The sequence below is a fragment of the Panthera pardus genome, unplaced genomic scaffold (assembly GCF_024362965.1).
Source record: "Panthera pardus isolate Hobbes unplaced genomic scaffold, ASM2436296v1 HiC_scaffold_7, whole genome shotgun sequence".
Taxonomy (NCBI): domain Eukaryota; kingdom Metazoa; phylum Chordata; class Mammalia; order Carnivora; family Felidae; genus Panthera; species Panthera pardus.
In genome coordinates this window covers 57,096,428-57,113,380 of record NW_026527002.1, presented here as the reverse complement: position 1 = coordinate 57,113,380, position 16,953 = coordinate 57,096,428, and the positions used below count along the sequence as shown (strand labels likewise).

Here is a 16,953-nt window from a genome sequence, read left to right as displayed (position 1 = left end):
ATATATGATAAAATATATATAAGAAATATTATATGTATTTACCTTCATTTGTTTACTTATATGTATATTTTGCCTAAAGACAAGTTCATGAAAGGGCCGTGGGTTAAGATGAAAGAATGGATTTCAGGAATTAATTACAGCTCAAAGTAGGACAATTGATCTAACAAAATCTTGGAGAACAGAAGAAGCGTGAGGAATAAATCTTATCTCAGTGCCAAAGAAGGAGGTCAAAAGAGGTAAAAGAGGGAAAGAGGGAGACAGAGACAGCAAGAGAGAGAAAGAAGTAAAATTAGGAGAGTGTGGGAGAACTGTGTTGGGAGAGTGAGGAGTCATGCAGGTGATGATATGAATAATTATGAGTTTGAAGTTAGCCTGTGCCTATGGGTACCAATGATGAGGAAAGACAGATCATTAGGTTTGAATGATTTTACAGCACTAGAAAGATTTTTAAAAAATAGATGTTAGAGCTCCAAAGATGACACCTGTTGTTGCAAGTGCTAACTTTGAATAGTTGACAACCAGAGACTGAGAGATAACAGCAATAAGGGTCTGAAAAGAGAGTTATAAACCAAAGACATAGGCTCAGAATAGTGTTAGGGACTTCTGAAAAATGATAAAGACCTGTGGTTCTCTTAGTTTTCTTACACTTAACTAAGTTTTTTTTTTTTTTTGTAATGATTATGATCATATTCTCTAAGGGACTATCTACAATAGAAAATGTCACATGTGATTTTAAATATCAGCTTATGATTTAGTTATTTATTTCGGCAGAAAATTATATAAATAAAAAGATTCGCAAAGATTAATATTGGAAAGTGACACTGTATTATTGTATTTCTACATTGAATATGCAATGAAATTTGATGTCATTTTTAATTTACTATGTCTGTTCAAATTTATCAATTACTTATGAGACAGGTTTTGAATTCATCTTGGATACAAATAATAATGGTGGTTACAAAGTTATGACATTTATCATTATCGTGATTTTCTTTGATGTAATTCTCCTAAAATCCATTTTAATAATTTGAGATAAAATAATCATGAGTGTGGCTGTTCTGAGTATAAAATGGAAAAGACATTAGAACAATTGAAACCTCATTTCTAGATGTTTCTTTATCATGTTATTCTCATATTTTTCTTAATATGAAATTTATTGTCAAATTGGTTTCCATACAACACCCAGTGCTCATCCCAACAGATGCCCTCCTCAATACCCATCACCCACTTACCACTATCTCCCACCCCCCAAAAAACCTCAGTTTGTTCTCAGTTTTTAAGAGTCTCTTATGCTTTGGCTCTCTCCCACTCTAACCATTTTGATTTTCCTTCCCCTCCCCCATGGTCTTCTGTTAAGTTTCTCAGGATCCACACAGGGGTGAAAACATATGGAATCTTTCCTTCTCTGTATGACCTATTTCACTTAGCATCACACTCCAGTTCCATCCACATTGCTACAAAAGGCCATATTTCATTCTTTCCCATTGCCACATAGTATTCCATTGTGTATATAAACCACAATTCCTTTATCCATTCATCAGTTGATGGACATTTAGGCTCTTTCCATAATTTAGCTATTGTTGAGAGTGTTGCTATAAACATTGGGGTACAAGTGCCCCTATGCATCAGCATTCCTGTATCCCTTGGGTAAATTCCTAGCAGTGCTATTGCTGGATCATAGGGTAGGTCTATTTTTAATTTTTTGAGGAACTACCACAATGTTTTCCAGAGTGGCTGCACCAGTTTGCATTCCTACCAAAAGTGCAAGAGGGTTCCCGTTTCTCTACATCCTCGCCAGCATCTATAGTCTCCTGTTTTGTTCACTTTAGCTACTCTGACTGGCATAAGGTGATATCTGAGTGTGGTTTTGATTTGTATTTATTTCCCTGATGTGGTGAGGAGCGACGTTGAGCATCTTTTCATGTGTCTGTTGGACATCCGGATGTCTTCTTTAGAGAAGTGTCTATTCATGTTATCTGCCCATTTCTTCACTGGATTATTTGTTTTTCAGGTGTGGAGTTTGGTGAGCTCTTTATAGATTTTGGATACTAGCCCTTTGTCCAATATGTCATTTGCAAATAACTTTTCCCATTCTGTTGGTTGCCTTTTAGTTTTGTTGATTGTTTCCTTTGCTGTGCAGAAGATTTTTATCTTCATGAGGTCCCAATAGTTGATTTTTGCTTTTAATTCCCTTGCCTTTGGAGATGTGTCAAGTAAGAAATTGCTGTGACTGAGGTCAAAGAGAGGTTTTTCCCTGCTTTCTCCTCTAGGGTTTTGATGGTTTCCTGTCTCACATTCGAGTCCTTTATCCATTTTGAGTTTGTTTTTGTGAATGGTGTAAGAAAGTGGTCTAGTTTCATCCTTCTGCATGTTGCTCTCCAGTTCTTCCAGCACCATTTGTTAAAGAGACTTTTTTCCATTGGATATTCTCTCATGCTTTGTGAAAGATTAGTTGGCCATACTTTTGTGAGACTAGTTCTGGGGTTTCTATTCTATTCCCTTGGTCTATGTGTCTGTTTTTGTGCCAATACCATCCTGTCTTGATGATTACAGCTTTGTAGTAGAGGCTAAAGTCTGGGATTGTGATGCCTCCTGCTTTGGTCTTCGTCTTCAAATTTACTTTGGCTATTCGGGGCCTTTTGTGGTTCCATATGAATTTTAGGATTGCTTGTTCTAGCTTCGAGAAGAATGCTGGTGCAATTTTGATTGGGATTGCATTGAATGTGTAGATAGTTTTGGGTGGTATTGACATTTTGACAATATTTATTCTTCCAATCCATGAGCACAGAATGTTTTTCCATTTCTTTATATCTTCTTCAATTTCCTTCATAAGCTTTCCATAGTTTTCAGCATACAGATCTTTTCCATCTTTGGTTAGATTTATTCCTAGGTATTTGATGCTTCTTGGTGCAATTGTGAATGGGATCAGTTTCTTTATTTGTCTTTCTGTTGCTTCATTGTTAGTGTGTAAGAATGCAACTGATTTCTGTACGTTGATTTTGTATCCTGCAACTTTGCTGAATTCATATATCAGTTCTAGCAGACTTCTGGTGGAGTCTATCAGATTTTCCACGTATAATATCATGTCATCTGCAAAAAGTGAAAGCTTAACTTCATCTTTGCCAATTTTGATGCCTTTGATTTCCTTTTGTTGTCTGGTTGCTGATGCTAGAATTTCCAACACTATGTTAAAAAACAGCGGTGAGAGTGGACAACCCTGTCATGTTCCTGATGTCAGGAAAAAAGCTCTCAGTTTTTCCCCACTGAGGATGATATTAGCTGTGGGCTTTTCATTAATGGCTTTTATGATGTTTAAGCATGTTCCTTCTATCCCGACGTCCTCAAGGGTTTTTATTAAGACAGGATGCTGAGTTTTGTCAAATGCTTTTTCTGCATCAATTGACAGGATCATATGGTTCTTATCTTTTCTTTTATTAATGTGATGTATCACATTGATTGATTTGCAAATGTTGAACCAGCCCTGCAGCCCAGGAATGAATCTCACTTGATCATGGTGAATAATTCTTTTTATATGCTGTTGAATTCGATTTGCTAGTATCTTATTGAGAATTTTTGCATCCATATTCATCAGGGATATTGCCTGTAGTTCTCTTTTTTTTTTTTTAACTGGGTCTCTGTCTGGTTTAGGAATCAAAGTAATGTTGGCTTCATAGAATGAGTCTGGAAGTTTTCCTTCCCTTTCTGTTTTTTGGAACAGCTTGAGAAGAATAGGTATTATCTCTGCTTTAAAGTCTGGTAGAATTCCCTAGGGAAGCCATCTGGTCCTAGATTCTTATTGGTTGGGAGATTTTTGATAACTGATTCAATTTCTTCGCTGGTTATGGGTCTGTTCAAGCTTTCTGTTTCTTCCTGTTTGAGTTTTGGAAGTGTGTGGGAATTTAGGAATTTGTCCATTTCTTCCAGGTTGTCCAGTTTGTTGGCATATAATATTTCATAGTATTCCCTGATAATTGCTTGTATTTCTGAGGGATTGGTTGTAATAATTCCATTTTCATTCATGATTTTATCTATTTGAGTCATCTCCCTTTTCTTTTTGAGAAGCCTGGCTAGAGGTTTATCAATTTTTTTAGTTTTTCAATAAAACAACTCTTGGTTTCATTGATCTGCTCTACAGTTTTTTTTAGATTCTATATTGTTTATTTCTGCTCTGATCTTTATTATTTCTCTTCTTCTGCTGGGTTTGTGGTGTCTTTGTTGTTTTGCCTGTATTTCCTTTAGGTGTGCTGTTAGATTTTGTATTTGGGATTTTTCTTGTTTCTTGAGATGGGCCTGGACTGCAATGTATTTTCCTCTCAGGACTGCCTTCGCTGCATCCCAAAGCGTTTGGATTGTTGTATTTTCATTTGTTTCCATATATTTTTAAGTTTCTTCTCTAATTGCCTGGTTGACCCATTCATTCTTTAGTAGGGTGTTCTTTAACCTCCATGCTTTTGGAGGTTTTCCAGACTTTTTCTTGTGGTTGATTTCAAGCTTCATCTCATTGTGGTCTGAAAGTATGCATGGTATGATCTCAATTCTTGTTGTGACCCAGTATGTGATCTATCTTGGAGAAGGTTCCATGTGCACTCAAGAAGAAAGTATATTCTGTTCCTTTGGGATGCAGAGTTCTAAATATATCTGTCAAGTCCATCTGATCCAGTGTTTCATTCAGGGCCCTTGTTTCTTTATTGATCTTGTGTCTAGATGATCTATCCATTGTTGTAAGTGGAGTATTAAAGTCCCCTGTAATTACCACATTTTAATCAATAAGGTTGCTTATGTTTGTGATCAATTGTTTTATATATTTGGGGGCTCCTGTATTCAGCGCATAGACATTTATAATTGTTAGCTCTTCCTGATGGATAGACTCTGTAATTGTTATATAATGCCCTTCTTCATCTCTTGTTACAGCCTTTAATTTAAAGTCTAGTTTTTCTGATATAAGTATAGCTACTCCAGCTTTCTTTTGACTTCCAGTAGCATGATAGATCGTTCTCCATTCCCTCACTTTCAATCTGAAGGTGTCCTCAGGTCTAAAATGAGTCTCTTGTAGACAGCAAATAGATGGGTCCTGTTTTTTTTTATCCGTTCTGATACCCTATGTCTTTTGGTTGGCGCATTTAATCCATTTACATTCAGTGTTATTATAGACAGATATGGGTTTAGAGTCATTGTGATGTCCGTAGGTTTCATGCTTTTAGCGATGTCTCTGGTACTTTGTCTCACAGGATCCCCCTTAGGATCTCTTGTAGGGGTGGTTTAGTGGTGACGAATTCCTTCAGTTTTTGTTTGTTTGGGAAAACCTTTATCTCTCCTTCTATTCCGAATGACAGACTTGCTGGATAAAGGATTCTCGGCTGCATTTTTTTTTCTGTTCATCACATTGAAGATCTCCTGCCATTCCTTTCTGGCCTGCCAAGTCTCAGTAGACAGATCTGTCATGAGTCTTATCTGTCTCCCTTTATATGTTAGAACATGTTTATCCCTAGCCGCTTTCAGAATTCTCTTTATCCTTGTATTTTGCCAGTTTCACTATGATATGTTGTGCAGAAGATTGATTCAAGTTATGTCTGAAAGGAGTTCTCTGTGCCTCTTGGATTTCAATGCCTTTTTCCTTCCCCAGATCCGGGAAGTTCTCAGCTATTATTTCTTCAAGTACACCTTCAGCACCTTTCCCTCTGTCTTCCTCCTCTGGAATCCCAATTATGCGTACGTTATTTTGTTTAATTATGACACTTAGTTCTCTAAGTCTCCCCTCATAGTCCTGGATTTCTTTATCTCTCTTTTTTTCAGCTTCTTCTTTTTCCATAATTTTATCTTCTAATTCACCTATTGTCTCCTCTGCCTCTTCAATCCAAGCTGTGGTCGCCTCCATTTTATTTTGCAGCTCATTTATTGCATTTTTAGCTCCTCCTGACTGTTTCTTAGTCCCTTGATCTCTGTAGTAATAGATTTTCTGCTGTCCTCTATACTTTTTTCAAGCCCAGCGATTAATTTTATGACTATTATTTTAAATTCATTTTCTGCTATCTTGCTTAAATCATTTTTGATCAGTTCGTTAGCTGTTGCTACTTCCTGGAGTTTCTTTTGAGGAGAATTCTTCTGTTTCATCATTTTGGATAGTCCCTGAGGTGGTGTGGAACTGCAGGGCACTTCCCCTGTGCTGTCTGGAGTAACTTGTGTTGGTGGGCGGGGCTGCAGTCAGACCTGATGTCTGCCCCCAGCCCACTGCTGGTGCCACAGTCAGACTGGTGTGTACCTTATCTTCCCCTCTCCCAGGGGCAGGACTCACCATGGAGTGGTGTGGCCTCTGTCTGGGCTACTTGCACACTGCCAGGCTTGTGCTGCTTCGAGGGTGTCTGGTGTCTTAGCCAGGGTGGATCCGCAAGGTGCACAGGGGCGGGAGGGGCAGGCTCCGCTTGCTTTGCCTTTGGTGGTCTGCTTTAGGAGGGTCCCTGTGACACCGGGAGGGAGGCAGACTTGTCGGAGGGATGGATCTGCAGAAGCACGGCATTGGGTGTTTGTGCGGTGCAAGCAAGCTCGTGAGGGGAACTGGTTCCCTTTGGGATTTTGGCTGGGGGATGGGCGAGGGAGATGGCGGTGGCGAGCGCCTTTGTTCCCCGCCAAGCTGAGTTCTGTTGTCTGGGGCTCAACAACTCTCCCTCCCGTTGTCCTTTAGCCCTCCTGCTCTTAGAGCAGAGCTGTTGACTTATAACATTCCAGATGTTAAGTCCTGCTGGCTGTCAGAACACACTCCCTCCGGCCCCTCCACTTTTGCAAGCCAGACTCGGGGCCTCTGCCTTGCCGGGTGGGCTGGTTGCCCCTCCACTGCCCTGGCTCCCTCCCGCCAGTCCATGAAGCGTGCACCGCCTCTCCGCCCTTCCTACCCTCTTCTGCGGGCCTCTCGTCTATGCTTGGCTCCAGAGAGTCTGTTCTGCTAGTCTTCTGGCAGTTTTCTGGGTAAATTAGGCAGATGTGGGTGGAATCTAAGCGATTAGCAGGACACGGTGAGCCCAGTGTCTTCCTACACTGCCATCTTCACCTCTGTTCTCATATTTTTTGTACATCATTTGCCACTGTCTGAAATTATCTTATTGATTTATTTATGTTACCTTCTTTATTTTCATTTTGCAAGATTATGGATCTTCTTTGTCTTATTTACTACTGTATTTACTACTATACCCTTAGTATCAGGTGTTTATCTTATAGTAAATGCTCAGTAAATAACTGTTGAATGCACTTAGTCTCTTCATTACAGAGAGATGATTCTCACCGACATTATGCTAGAACAAATGCATATATGCTTACCTTCAAATGACCATGGTGATATGACATAGCAATAATGAGTTATGTTTAGGAAATATCTCCTTTAGTATTTAAGAAGTTAATTATCTAAATTAATTTGATGGAATCTTTCTAGGCAGCATTTAATCTCAATCCTCCATTTGCAAGATGTCCTGATAACATGAAATATGGTGACGAAATCTCTATGTGCATTTACCTGCTTGTTCCATAAGACAAACAAAACCATATTGTGTACGTTATCTTCAAATAATGTGAGATACTAGAGGGAGAGATGCTGTGGTGCCCTTGCTTTCTGGTTTGGTGTCTTGGCTTACCTACAGTGATGCTTCATAAACTGACACATTGAGACTGTCAAGAATGTCTTCTTAAATCATCCTGTTAAATTACCATTATTTGCTCTATCTCGTGCATTATGCCGCTGGCTACTGCAGCTCTTTATTCCCACCTTTCTCAGTTGCTGAAGGTGAATTCAGGTTACAAACTATATAGTTCTATAGTAGCTTATTACTTGCCTTTCCTGTACTCTACTGCTGAAATTATCTTTGCTGTCCCTGGGAAAGATGGGAAGTTTATCCTTTTTATTGTCTGCTTCATCTTCTTTCCTCTCTGACTTTTCTTGATGTCCTTGTTGAGTTGTTTCTCATTTAGTGGATCTTCTAAGGGCCTCTCTCCAAACTCTGTACTTTAATGTGTTGCAACCATCCATGTATTATGGTCTCATTATACTTAGAAATGTGTACAACCTGTCAAAAATAATTTAAACTTTCCCTAATGGGTATTTATGGGCATTGAATCAAGGAATTGAAGAGAACCAAATTGTAAATCAAAATCTGGCATGGAACATGCTATTCTCTTGAAAATATAATTGTATCACATATAAATACTTTTTCATTGAATTGCTTTTGAACCAAACCAACCAACAAGCAAACAAAAATAAACATCACCTGGAAAATTTTGAGAGTAAAGAAGTAAAACCTTAAAATTTGAGTCTTAAAATTACACAAGTATATTACCTGCATATTTTTTTGCTAAATTCAGATATAAAAAAAGGAGCCAGTTGTGCCAATTAGCAGAATCACCCCTCTGAAAAGAGAAAATAGGGCCTTAATAGGGAAACATTAAAGAAGATGCATTCCAAAGCAGGACAGATGAGAAATCTATGTGATAGAACCCATCTTGTTCATGTTAGAATCAAGAGCATCAGATTACACAGTGACATTGCCAAGAGCATTCTATATACCTTTGCATATACCTGGGCCCACAATGATTCATTAAAGTTTAATTCAGGGGCACCTGGGTGTCTCAGTTGGTTAAAGGCTGGACTCTCGATTCTGGCTCAGGTCATGATCTCACAGTCCATGGGATTGCACTAACAGTGCAGAGACTGCTTGGGATTCTCTCTTTCTCTCCCCCACCCTCTCCACCCCCTACCCCCTCAAAATAAATAAATAAACGTTAAAAAAATATGTATTCATATTTCTATGCATGGCAGATAGTTATCCACAAAAAGTGATGGCTAATTCCCAAACATCTTGGGAAAGATGGGTTTTGGGGAGAAATGAGAGACGGTGTGGGATAAAGGGTCCTTGCATCACCATTTATACACCTCGCCACTGAATAATGTGTACAAAGCCTATTTAATCTCCCCCTAGTGGTTCCCAAGAATGACTGCCTGCAAAGTACTGAGAGAAGAGCTGTAATCAACCCCCCCACCCCAACACACACACACACACACACACACGTACACACGCACAAGCTGTTTTGTCTTCTGATGAAGAAAAGTGAAGGCTTTGAAGAATAATAAAGATAAATCATATACTGGTTATTAGGAAACCTTAATGAAGACGTCTTCTTCACTAGGTAGTAGTCTTGCTTTTTGAGGATCTTTTACCTTGGTTTTATAGCACACACCTAGGATTTAAATGACTAGGTATATGAGGGTAATATCCCTTCATCAAATGAAATGAGAAACTGCTACTCTGGAAGTCTTCAAAGGATACAGAGCAAGAGAGTTACTTCATATGTTGACCATGACCAGTATCTGGGGCATAGTTTCAAAGTTTTGTTTTGAGCACCCTGTGTAAGGAAACTATGAAATGGTACCATTGTGACTATATATATGGAGAATAAATACACATTTAAAATACAATCTGTTTTCTGTCTATCAATTGGGGCAGACCTCTGATGTATTATAGAAGTATATGTTATAATGAAAGCTAATCATGAAAATTTATAGTATTGTAAAATCCCATTAAATGAGTGCTTGCCCTGTGAAAAGAAATTGGGAAATTTGCCATCAAATGTAAATTATTGAAAATATATTAGATGGAAAAAGTATATCTATTTTCTAACTATGCTGTATCAATATGTACTTGAGGAGCATAATGACCAGCACCATTAGCTCAGCCTCCATTATGTTTATTATTACCTAGGCAATACATTTGGGTGAATCAAAAATCATACCCAGTTCACAGTTTATTTTGTTAATAAATGTGGCCTGCTTAGAACAGCACATGTTTGGAATGACACTGTTCGATGATTGACTCTCCAATACATAAAATAACTATTTTATGCCGAAACAATTAAAAATGCAAAGTCATAAATATTGGGTACAGGTAGACATTTTTGGGGGTCCTAATTCAGTGAAAACATTTACTGCTGAAAAGTTTTTAACGATTTTTTGTTGTTGTTGTCTTCCGTAACTCAGGTTATCTGGAATGAATATACCACCACCAATTATCAGCAACAAAAACTGGCTCAGACTGCATTTTGTTACAGACAGCAATCACCGATATCGTGGATTTAGTGCTCCATATCAAGGTACATTTAATGAATACCTTTGCCTCTTTTGATTTGTGAAATGATTTTGGTATATACAGCTGCATTTTGCGATAGAAGCAAAATATCTTGTGCCTTAATAAATGGTAATTTAAATAAGCCAAAATGGTCATTCACTTGGTGAGGCAACAATGTGATAATAACTAAATTACAATAGAAAAGTTAGTTGGTTTTTATAGCACAGTGTTCTAAATGAAGAGTATTACGACCTCTAAAAAGTAGTATGTAACAGATATAATGTTTTCCTTTAATAAAGTGCTTCAGCAATCGGACATGCTTCCTAAATCTGCACCACAGAACACTGCAGAAAACCTGAAGTTGTGAATAGGCTCTCCATCAAATGAAATCCATTTTCATATACAGTGTTTGCTATTGCTAGTTTAATAAAGCTTGTTAGGATTATTATCCTAACAATTTTTATTAGCAGGCATAATTTTGAATGAGTGAGATACAGTATTTGATGTAGTAGCTTGAAAACACTCTTGGTTTAGAACAAAATTGTTATGAATATGGAGTGTTAATGAAAATTTGACTTCTATAATGTTTAGTAATATTATGTAGGCTTAGTGTACTTTATCTTCAGACTACTTATGTAAATAAATCATTTCATTCTCAGTAGTGTATCAGCTACTGTTAATGGAATCGTGAGCAGTGCCCCAGTTACATTTTTCCATTTATCTGTTTTTTTGTTTTTGTTTTTGTTTTGTTTTTTTAATGCTTTCCTTTTTAGTAGTCTTAAGTCTTAGGCACTTTCAACTTTAATATGGTGACTTGAGGCAGCTTAGAGTTAATACCTAAAATGTTATTAGGCCACATACTGTTTTCTGGAACACAAATTTCAACACTTAATTTATATTTTGAAGACCAGTAACCTAGCTATAGCTGTCCTATCAATAGGATTTCTGACAATAGTAGTAACAGATTAATGTCATTGGTATTTTGACATTTATAATAATATATTGGATATCACTGTAATAAAAATCCCAATGATAATAACTTAAAAGTAAATATTTTAGGCAAGACCCACTGTAGAAAAATCTATAATTTCTATCGCTAATGTAGTTAATTTGAATGGAAGCATGGATGCAAATATGTTCTCAAGTCTATGTATTTCTCATAATAGAATACATTAATCATTATAAAATACTGTATTTTAAAATTGAAAATTAAATATGCATAGAAAATTATTTTTATATATTTTATTAAAAATAACTGTCCAGGGCATAGAAACTTGAATCTTACCAATTTCAGTCAGTGTCACTTTAAATTTGAAATAATATTTTGCTGCATTTCCAATTTCAATTTCTAAATTTGTTGCGTACTTAGGGAATCAGAGGAAGTGTTTATTGAAAAAACAATAATATTGTGGAGCCTCTTTATCTCTGGGTTGACCCCTTCCTTTGTGGAGTTTTCCAGCCACATGATTTTATGTCTCTAATTCCCCCTCAGCAATGAGTAAAGCAGATGGCACAGCAGAAACTCAAAAGACTATCATCTTTGACTCATGTGGTGATCTTTTCTACTAGATTCATGAAATCTTTCAGTCAGATGGTCCTCTTCCTTATCTGAATAGAAATAAGGTAGCAATTATTTCATATTTATGTGTACAACCTGGAGGAAAAAAATGATCTCCTTTCTCAAAAATAAAAGGGTACTTTTTATTTGCTTTATGTTCACGAAACTGGTATCTTTAGATAGCGTTGTTTTGCATTATAGGGCAATGGTGCAAAGCTGCCAGAAGATTTGTGTATTTAATTATTTTCAGTATTCTACTCGCTGATCTTACACTGACTTTAATAGTACCTTCAGATTCAATTTGATTTTCTAGCGTTGCCTATCTAATTTCAGGACCAAATAAGAACATAACAGTGAATTCACTGTAGTAAAATAGAAAGCAAGTGTTGTAGGGGGTATGACTTTTTTTTCTATTTTCTGCAGGAAAAAAGAGCTCAAAAGAGGGTGATTTTTGGTGTAATCTGTATCTATAAAATATAGAAGAAATAAAGTGGTCTAAGAAAATGGAAGCTCTGATTTTATATGATCATGGAAAAGTTTATAATATAAAAACCCACCTTTACATAGATCCTGTTAAAACTTTCCTGATTTAGGCCTGATTATGTCCAAATATTATTTTACCTAGACAACATAAATTCAGTTAAAGCAATTCTTGAGATTATAAGCAAATAAAGAAATTTGGACTAAAAAGTAAATAATAAGCTAACTTAGATAGCTGTAAAATTCATAATTCTGACATGCTGAAATACACGCCCTAGCAAGAAACAGTAATCATGCTAATTTACATTGTACCACGCTACCATTTAATTTTAGCAGTATCTAGATTAAAATCAATTAAAGAGAAAAAAATTGTGGGATGTACTGTACGAAAGTCACAGCCAGGTCTCCATGAGGTATGGTTTCTTAGCATTTACTTCCTTTTGAGAGACAGAGAAACAGAGCATGAGCAGGAGAGCGGCAGAGAGAGAGGAAAACACAGAATCTGAAGCAGGCTCCAGGCTCTGAGCTATCAGCACAGATCCTGACGTGGGGCTCAAACTCAGGAACCTTTGAGATCATGACCTGAGCTGAAGTCGGTCACTTAACCGACTGAACCGCCCGGGTGCCCCTAGTGGTGTACTCAATACTTACTGAGTACTTAATGATTATTATTGAGCTGTCTTTTTTAATTCATTTAATGTTTTATTGAAACTCTAGGTTTCCGAAGACTGATTATTTTCCTGATGGCATTTCTGTTTAACCTGTGTTCTTTATAAAATATCATGAAAAGTTACTGCAAGCTTATTAAAGGTTCCTGAATGAATGGCATTGGTGTTTTATAATGTGTCCCATAATGGAGTCACACTGACATGCTTTCCTCAAAAGAGCCTCCTTTAAATTGTGTTAGAAGCCAGCTTCATGATTGGTTTAGATGTTATAATTTAAATAGGGTTAAGTAGAGGTTGTGGATAACACACTAATAAATGCAGTTCTGTTCTAACTCAAAAAAACTAAGAAAAGACTTGATTTAAATAAAATGCCTTTGATATGCAAATAGCTTATGCCTCCCCAGATCCCACACTGAATATTGTCCACTTCTATCTAAAATAAACACTCTCTTTTTTCCCCTCTGAGTTTATTTATATTGGAAAACCCTTCTTTGAAAACTCTATTATTATCTCTACTGTGGTTTTACATTTTTTCCTCTTTAATTTTCAACTCTCCCCCCCCAAAAAAAAACTCGTTTCAGTTTCATTTCACTATATTAGTTTTTATTTTGTAAATTCTTGCTTTATTCAAGTTTCATTAAAACTCTTCTAATGAGAACTTGGATGTGCTTCTTCACGTGTAAGTGGTGTAACTTTTCTTTAACTGTGGTGTTTGGAAGTTCTCATATTTATTTATTGAAACCTCCATAGCATTGTCATTTGTTTTTAATTAAAAACCTAAAATCTTTTTATTTTCCATTTCTGTGAATATGAGCATGTGTTCTTATTTTCTAAATTGGAACTAGATTTTCAGATGACACTCAATTGTCCAATCCAGAAAACTGTACCTCTAGATGATGTTTATTTAAAAGTATTATTTTTTTATCCATAAGTCTCAATTATTCAAGTATGAAATACTATTACAACACTTTTCATTTTAAGTTCAGCATATCTAATTTTTTAATGTGCAAAGATTCTGTAGCTATAGATATTCACTAAATTGTCTTTGGCATGTAAGTTTAGGAATTACAACAATATAATCAATTCCAAATATCCAAATATATGAATTTTTCTATATTATAGATTGGCAAAGTTTTCTAAATTCTTACAGATTTTATCACATTTTAATTTACCCCTTTTTCCCATAATTTTGTTTATTTGATTCTTCTTATGCAGGTTAATATTTTATAGATACTTATTTCCATTTTAACAAAGATACATCTATAGTAATACAGTATATTTTAAAGTTATGAGGTAAAATACTTTATTATATCATTTCTCAAAGAGTTGTCACCATTTTGGGATCAGCTGTGTGTCTTTTTGGTGACAAAAACATACTTAATGAATGAGGCTTTCAAATTGTATTGAAAATGCACTGCCATAAACCTCAGTTACACAGAGGCCCGTGGCATTTTAGACACACATAATTTAAGTGAAAAACAACTTTCAAATGGTACTCCATTTTTTAAGATTTGGAAATGTTTTGACATAAATGTGAGTGCAGAGTTATTGAACAAAGATAAATAAGATTATCAGGGATCCAGGATAGTATGTCAGGAAAAAAATAGACTTAGAATCAGAAGATAAGGGTCGAATTGTGAGGTTGCTAATCGCTGTCTGAGTTGTGTGAGCCTTGGTTTCTCCATCAGTTAAAAAAAAAAGTCATGCTTGTCAGACACATAATTATTGTGCAAATCGAAGTGTATTAAGATTTCTATGAGCAAAAGTCAGACATGCAGTAAACAAAGATTCTTCAGTGGAAATAAATAATCAACCACATGAAATGGATGAGAAACACACTTTCTAACCAAGAAGCAGAAATAGTTTAACAATTGTGATCAAACATAAATTTGAATCCAGGAAACACATGTAAAATGAAAAATGCTACGTTTTATAAGCACGTGTCTAAATTTCTCCAGCGAAAAAAGCACTTTTCTTTAGAACTCAATTTTAAAATGTGACTTAAAAAAATCAGGAGAAGCAGTTTCCTCTTTACAACATAATTATTAAAATAATATAGTTCACATTTAAAAATGGAGCATAACATCAAAGCAATCTGTTTAATATATTTCTTTCTAATTTTGCTAAAGCATCAGTTTCTTGTGGAACCTTTACATATCTGTTTTTAATAAAGCACAGGGAATCATTTGTGATCACAAACTCCTCGAATTTGATCACCATCAGTGAGAGTCTTCTTATTTCAAGGTTGGAGGTGAGAGTGTGACATAGTAAGAGAAGATCAAAACTTTTGGTTTGGATAGTTTCAGTGTAAGTAGTTTACTGTAATAGGAATGTTGGACAGGGACAGTTAAGTGACTTTCCTGGTGAAGACAATGAACAGGGCTTTTTAGCACAATTCAAGAAGTTATACACACACACACACACACACACACACATGCACACACACACACACACACACACACGCGCACATCTATGTATGTACATATGTTTTATAGTAGGTATTTTTTTAGTGCATAAGTGAAAAATTCATAAACTATGTTTGAATTATCTCAATCCCTTTTTCATATATTAGATGAAATGCATTAGTTTAAGCTTAGGAAGTAAATTATGTTCGTTTAGTGAGTTTTGAGAGAGTAGGATGTTGAGTTTCATTGGTGAAGTGTTTGAGAATAACTTCTAATCCTATACATTATTTCCTTTTGATTTTATTATGAACATCACTTTTTTTCTCTTCAAGTCTCTTTCATTGCTAAATAATTACTTTCATCTGGAAATTCTCTTTTTGTTCTTTTAAATTTTGTTGTGAGTTTCCTAAAAAAAACCTTCTTTTATTTCTTGCTTTATAAACTTGTCTGGTCTATAGAGTTCATTGTTGTAATTAGTACAATGTTTACACAGCCAGCAGAGATAATGAAGATATTTAATAGTCAAAATGGCGAAATAACCATTGGTCTGTCTAAAAGAACCATTAAAAACTCTCTGATAGTATTTTCCCCTGTGATGTAAATGTATGTTTTATAGTCCCTGCCAATATAACATTTAAGTCCTTTTACTGCATTAGTCGATAATGATAGAATTGAATTCTTCCATAACTAACTTTATATAATTTTTCATTCCCATCCTTAAAACTAATTTTCCAATCTTCTTATATATCCCCAGCCCAAAATTCTGTTCAGAAATTATGGGTGTGTTTGACAATAAGCTGGTTAATTGTCATTTCATTTCAAATTTCTCAAACATAGACATTTTGCTGTGAAACACAACTTATGAGTTCAAGTAAAGCATTGTATATAAGAAACACAATGTTAGTGACTAATTTTTGCTTAACTTTAGTCAAACATAAGCATTTCTAGCAAAATACTTTTATCTTGCTAAACATTTTAACATTTATGAATTAAAATTAAGCCATATGCCTGACTGTATTTAGAGTTGGACCATAGTTTTAATATATAAAATGAGATTTTAGATATAAAGTAGAATATTAGGAATAATATTTCCTTTATCCCACCTTGCTGTTTTATAGTCCTTTCATTCTGGTTGTGAGTTAACTATATGCATTAACATGTAGACTACTTAGAATTATTGATGGTCATCATTTATGAGAAAATATTTTGGAAACATTACATTCAGATTCTGAATAAGAGAATCACTTTAAAACAGGTGATAAATGGTTTTTATGCAAAGTACAGCCAGAAAATTGAAAGAAAGGACATGTGTGCTTAAGAAATAGTCACAGAAATAAGCATATTAAAGATTATATGGAGATTGTTATAAAATTTTCATTATTTTCTAAGGAATTGAATCAATCTTGATAACATTGATATGAGAATGACTTACAGTGGAGGAAAATATCGTAGTTGTTATTTTAAAGAAATATCTTTAATGCTTACATTTGCTAAGTGTTCTTTCCTAAGCCAGTATTTCTATTGATTCTTTAAAAAAATTTTTAATGCTTAAAAAAATCTTTACTGTTTGCTAAGTGTTCTTTTTTAGGCTGTTGCTTAATCCAGTTATATAAATCCTTTGTTGACATACTTTAAAAAGTGAAAGGCAAATTATATTAACCTTATGTTACAATCTCATGGAATTTTTGAGAATCCAGAAATATCTTATTAAAATGATTGTGACTTAGATTACTATTTTTAAA

The 16,953-nt window shown here is 35.3% G+C and overlaps 1 protein-coding gene across 6 annotated transcripts in view; it reads left to right on the top strand.

Annotated features, from left to right (window-relative positions):
• Positions 1–16,953, top strand: part of CSMD3 (CUB and Sushi multiple domains 3) — a 1,247,213-nt gene that overhangs the window by 447,903 nt on the left and 782,357 nt on the right. For all 6 annotated transcript variants that reach the window (XM_053896606.1, XM_019467839.2, XM_019467838.2 and 3 more), the window contains exon 6: positions 10,013–10,125. In XM_053896606.1, coding sequence (XP_053752581.1) covers positions 10,013–10,125 — 113 coding nt within the window. The remainder of the gene's footprint in view (positions 1–10,012; positions 10,126–16,953) is intronic.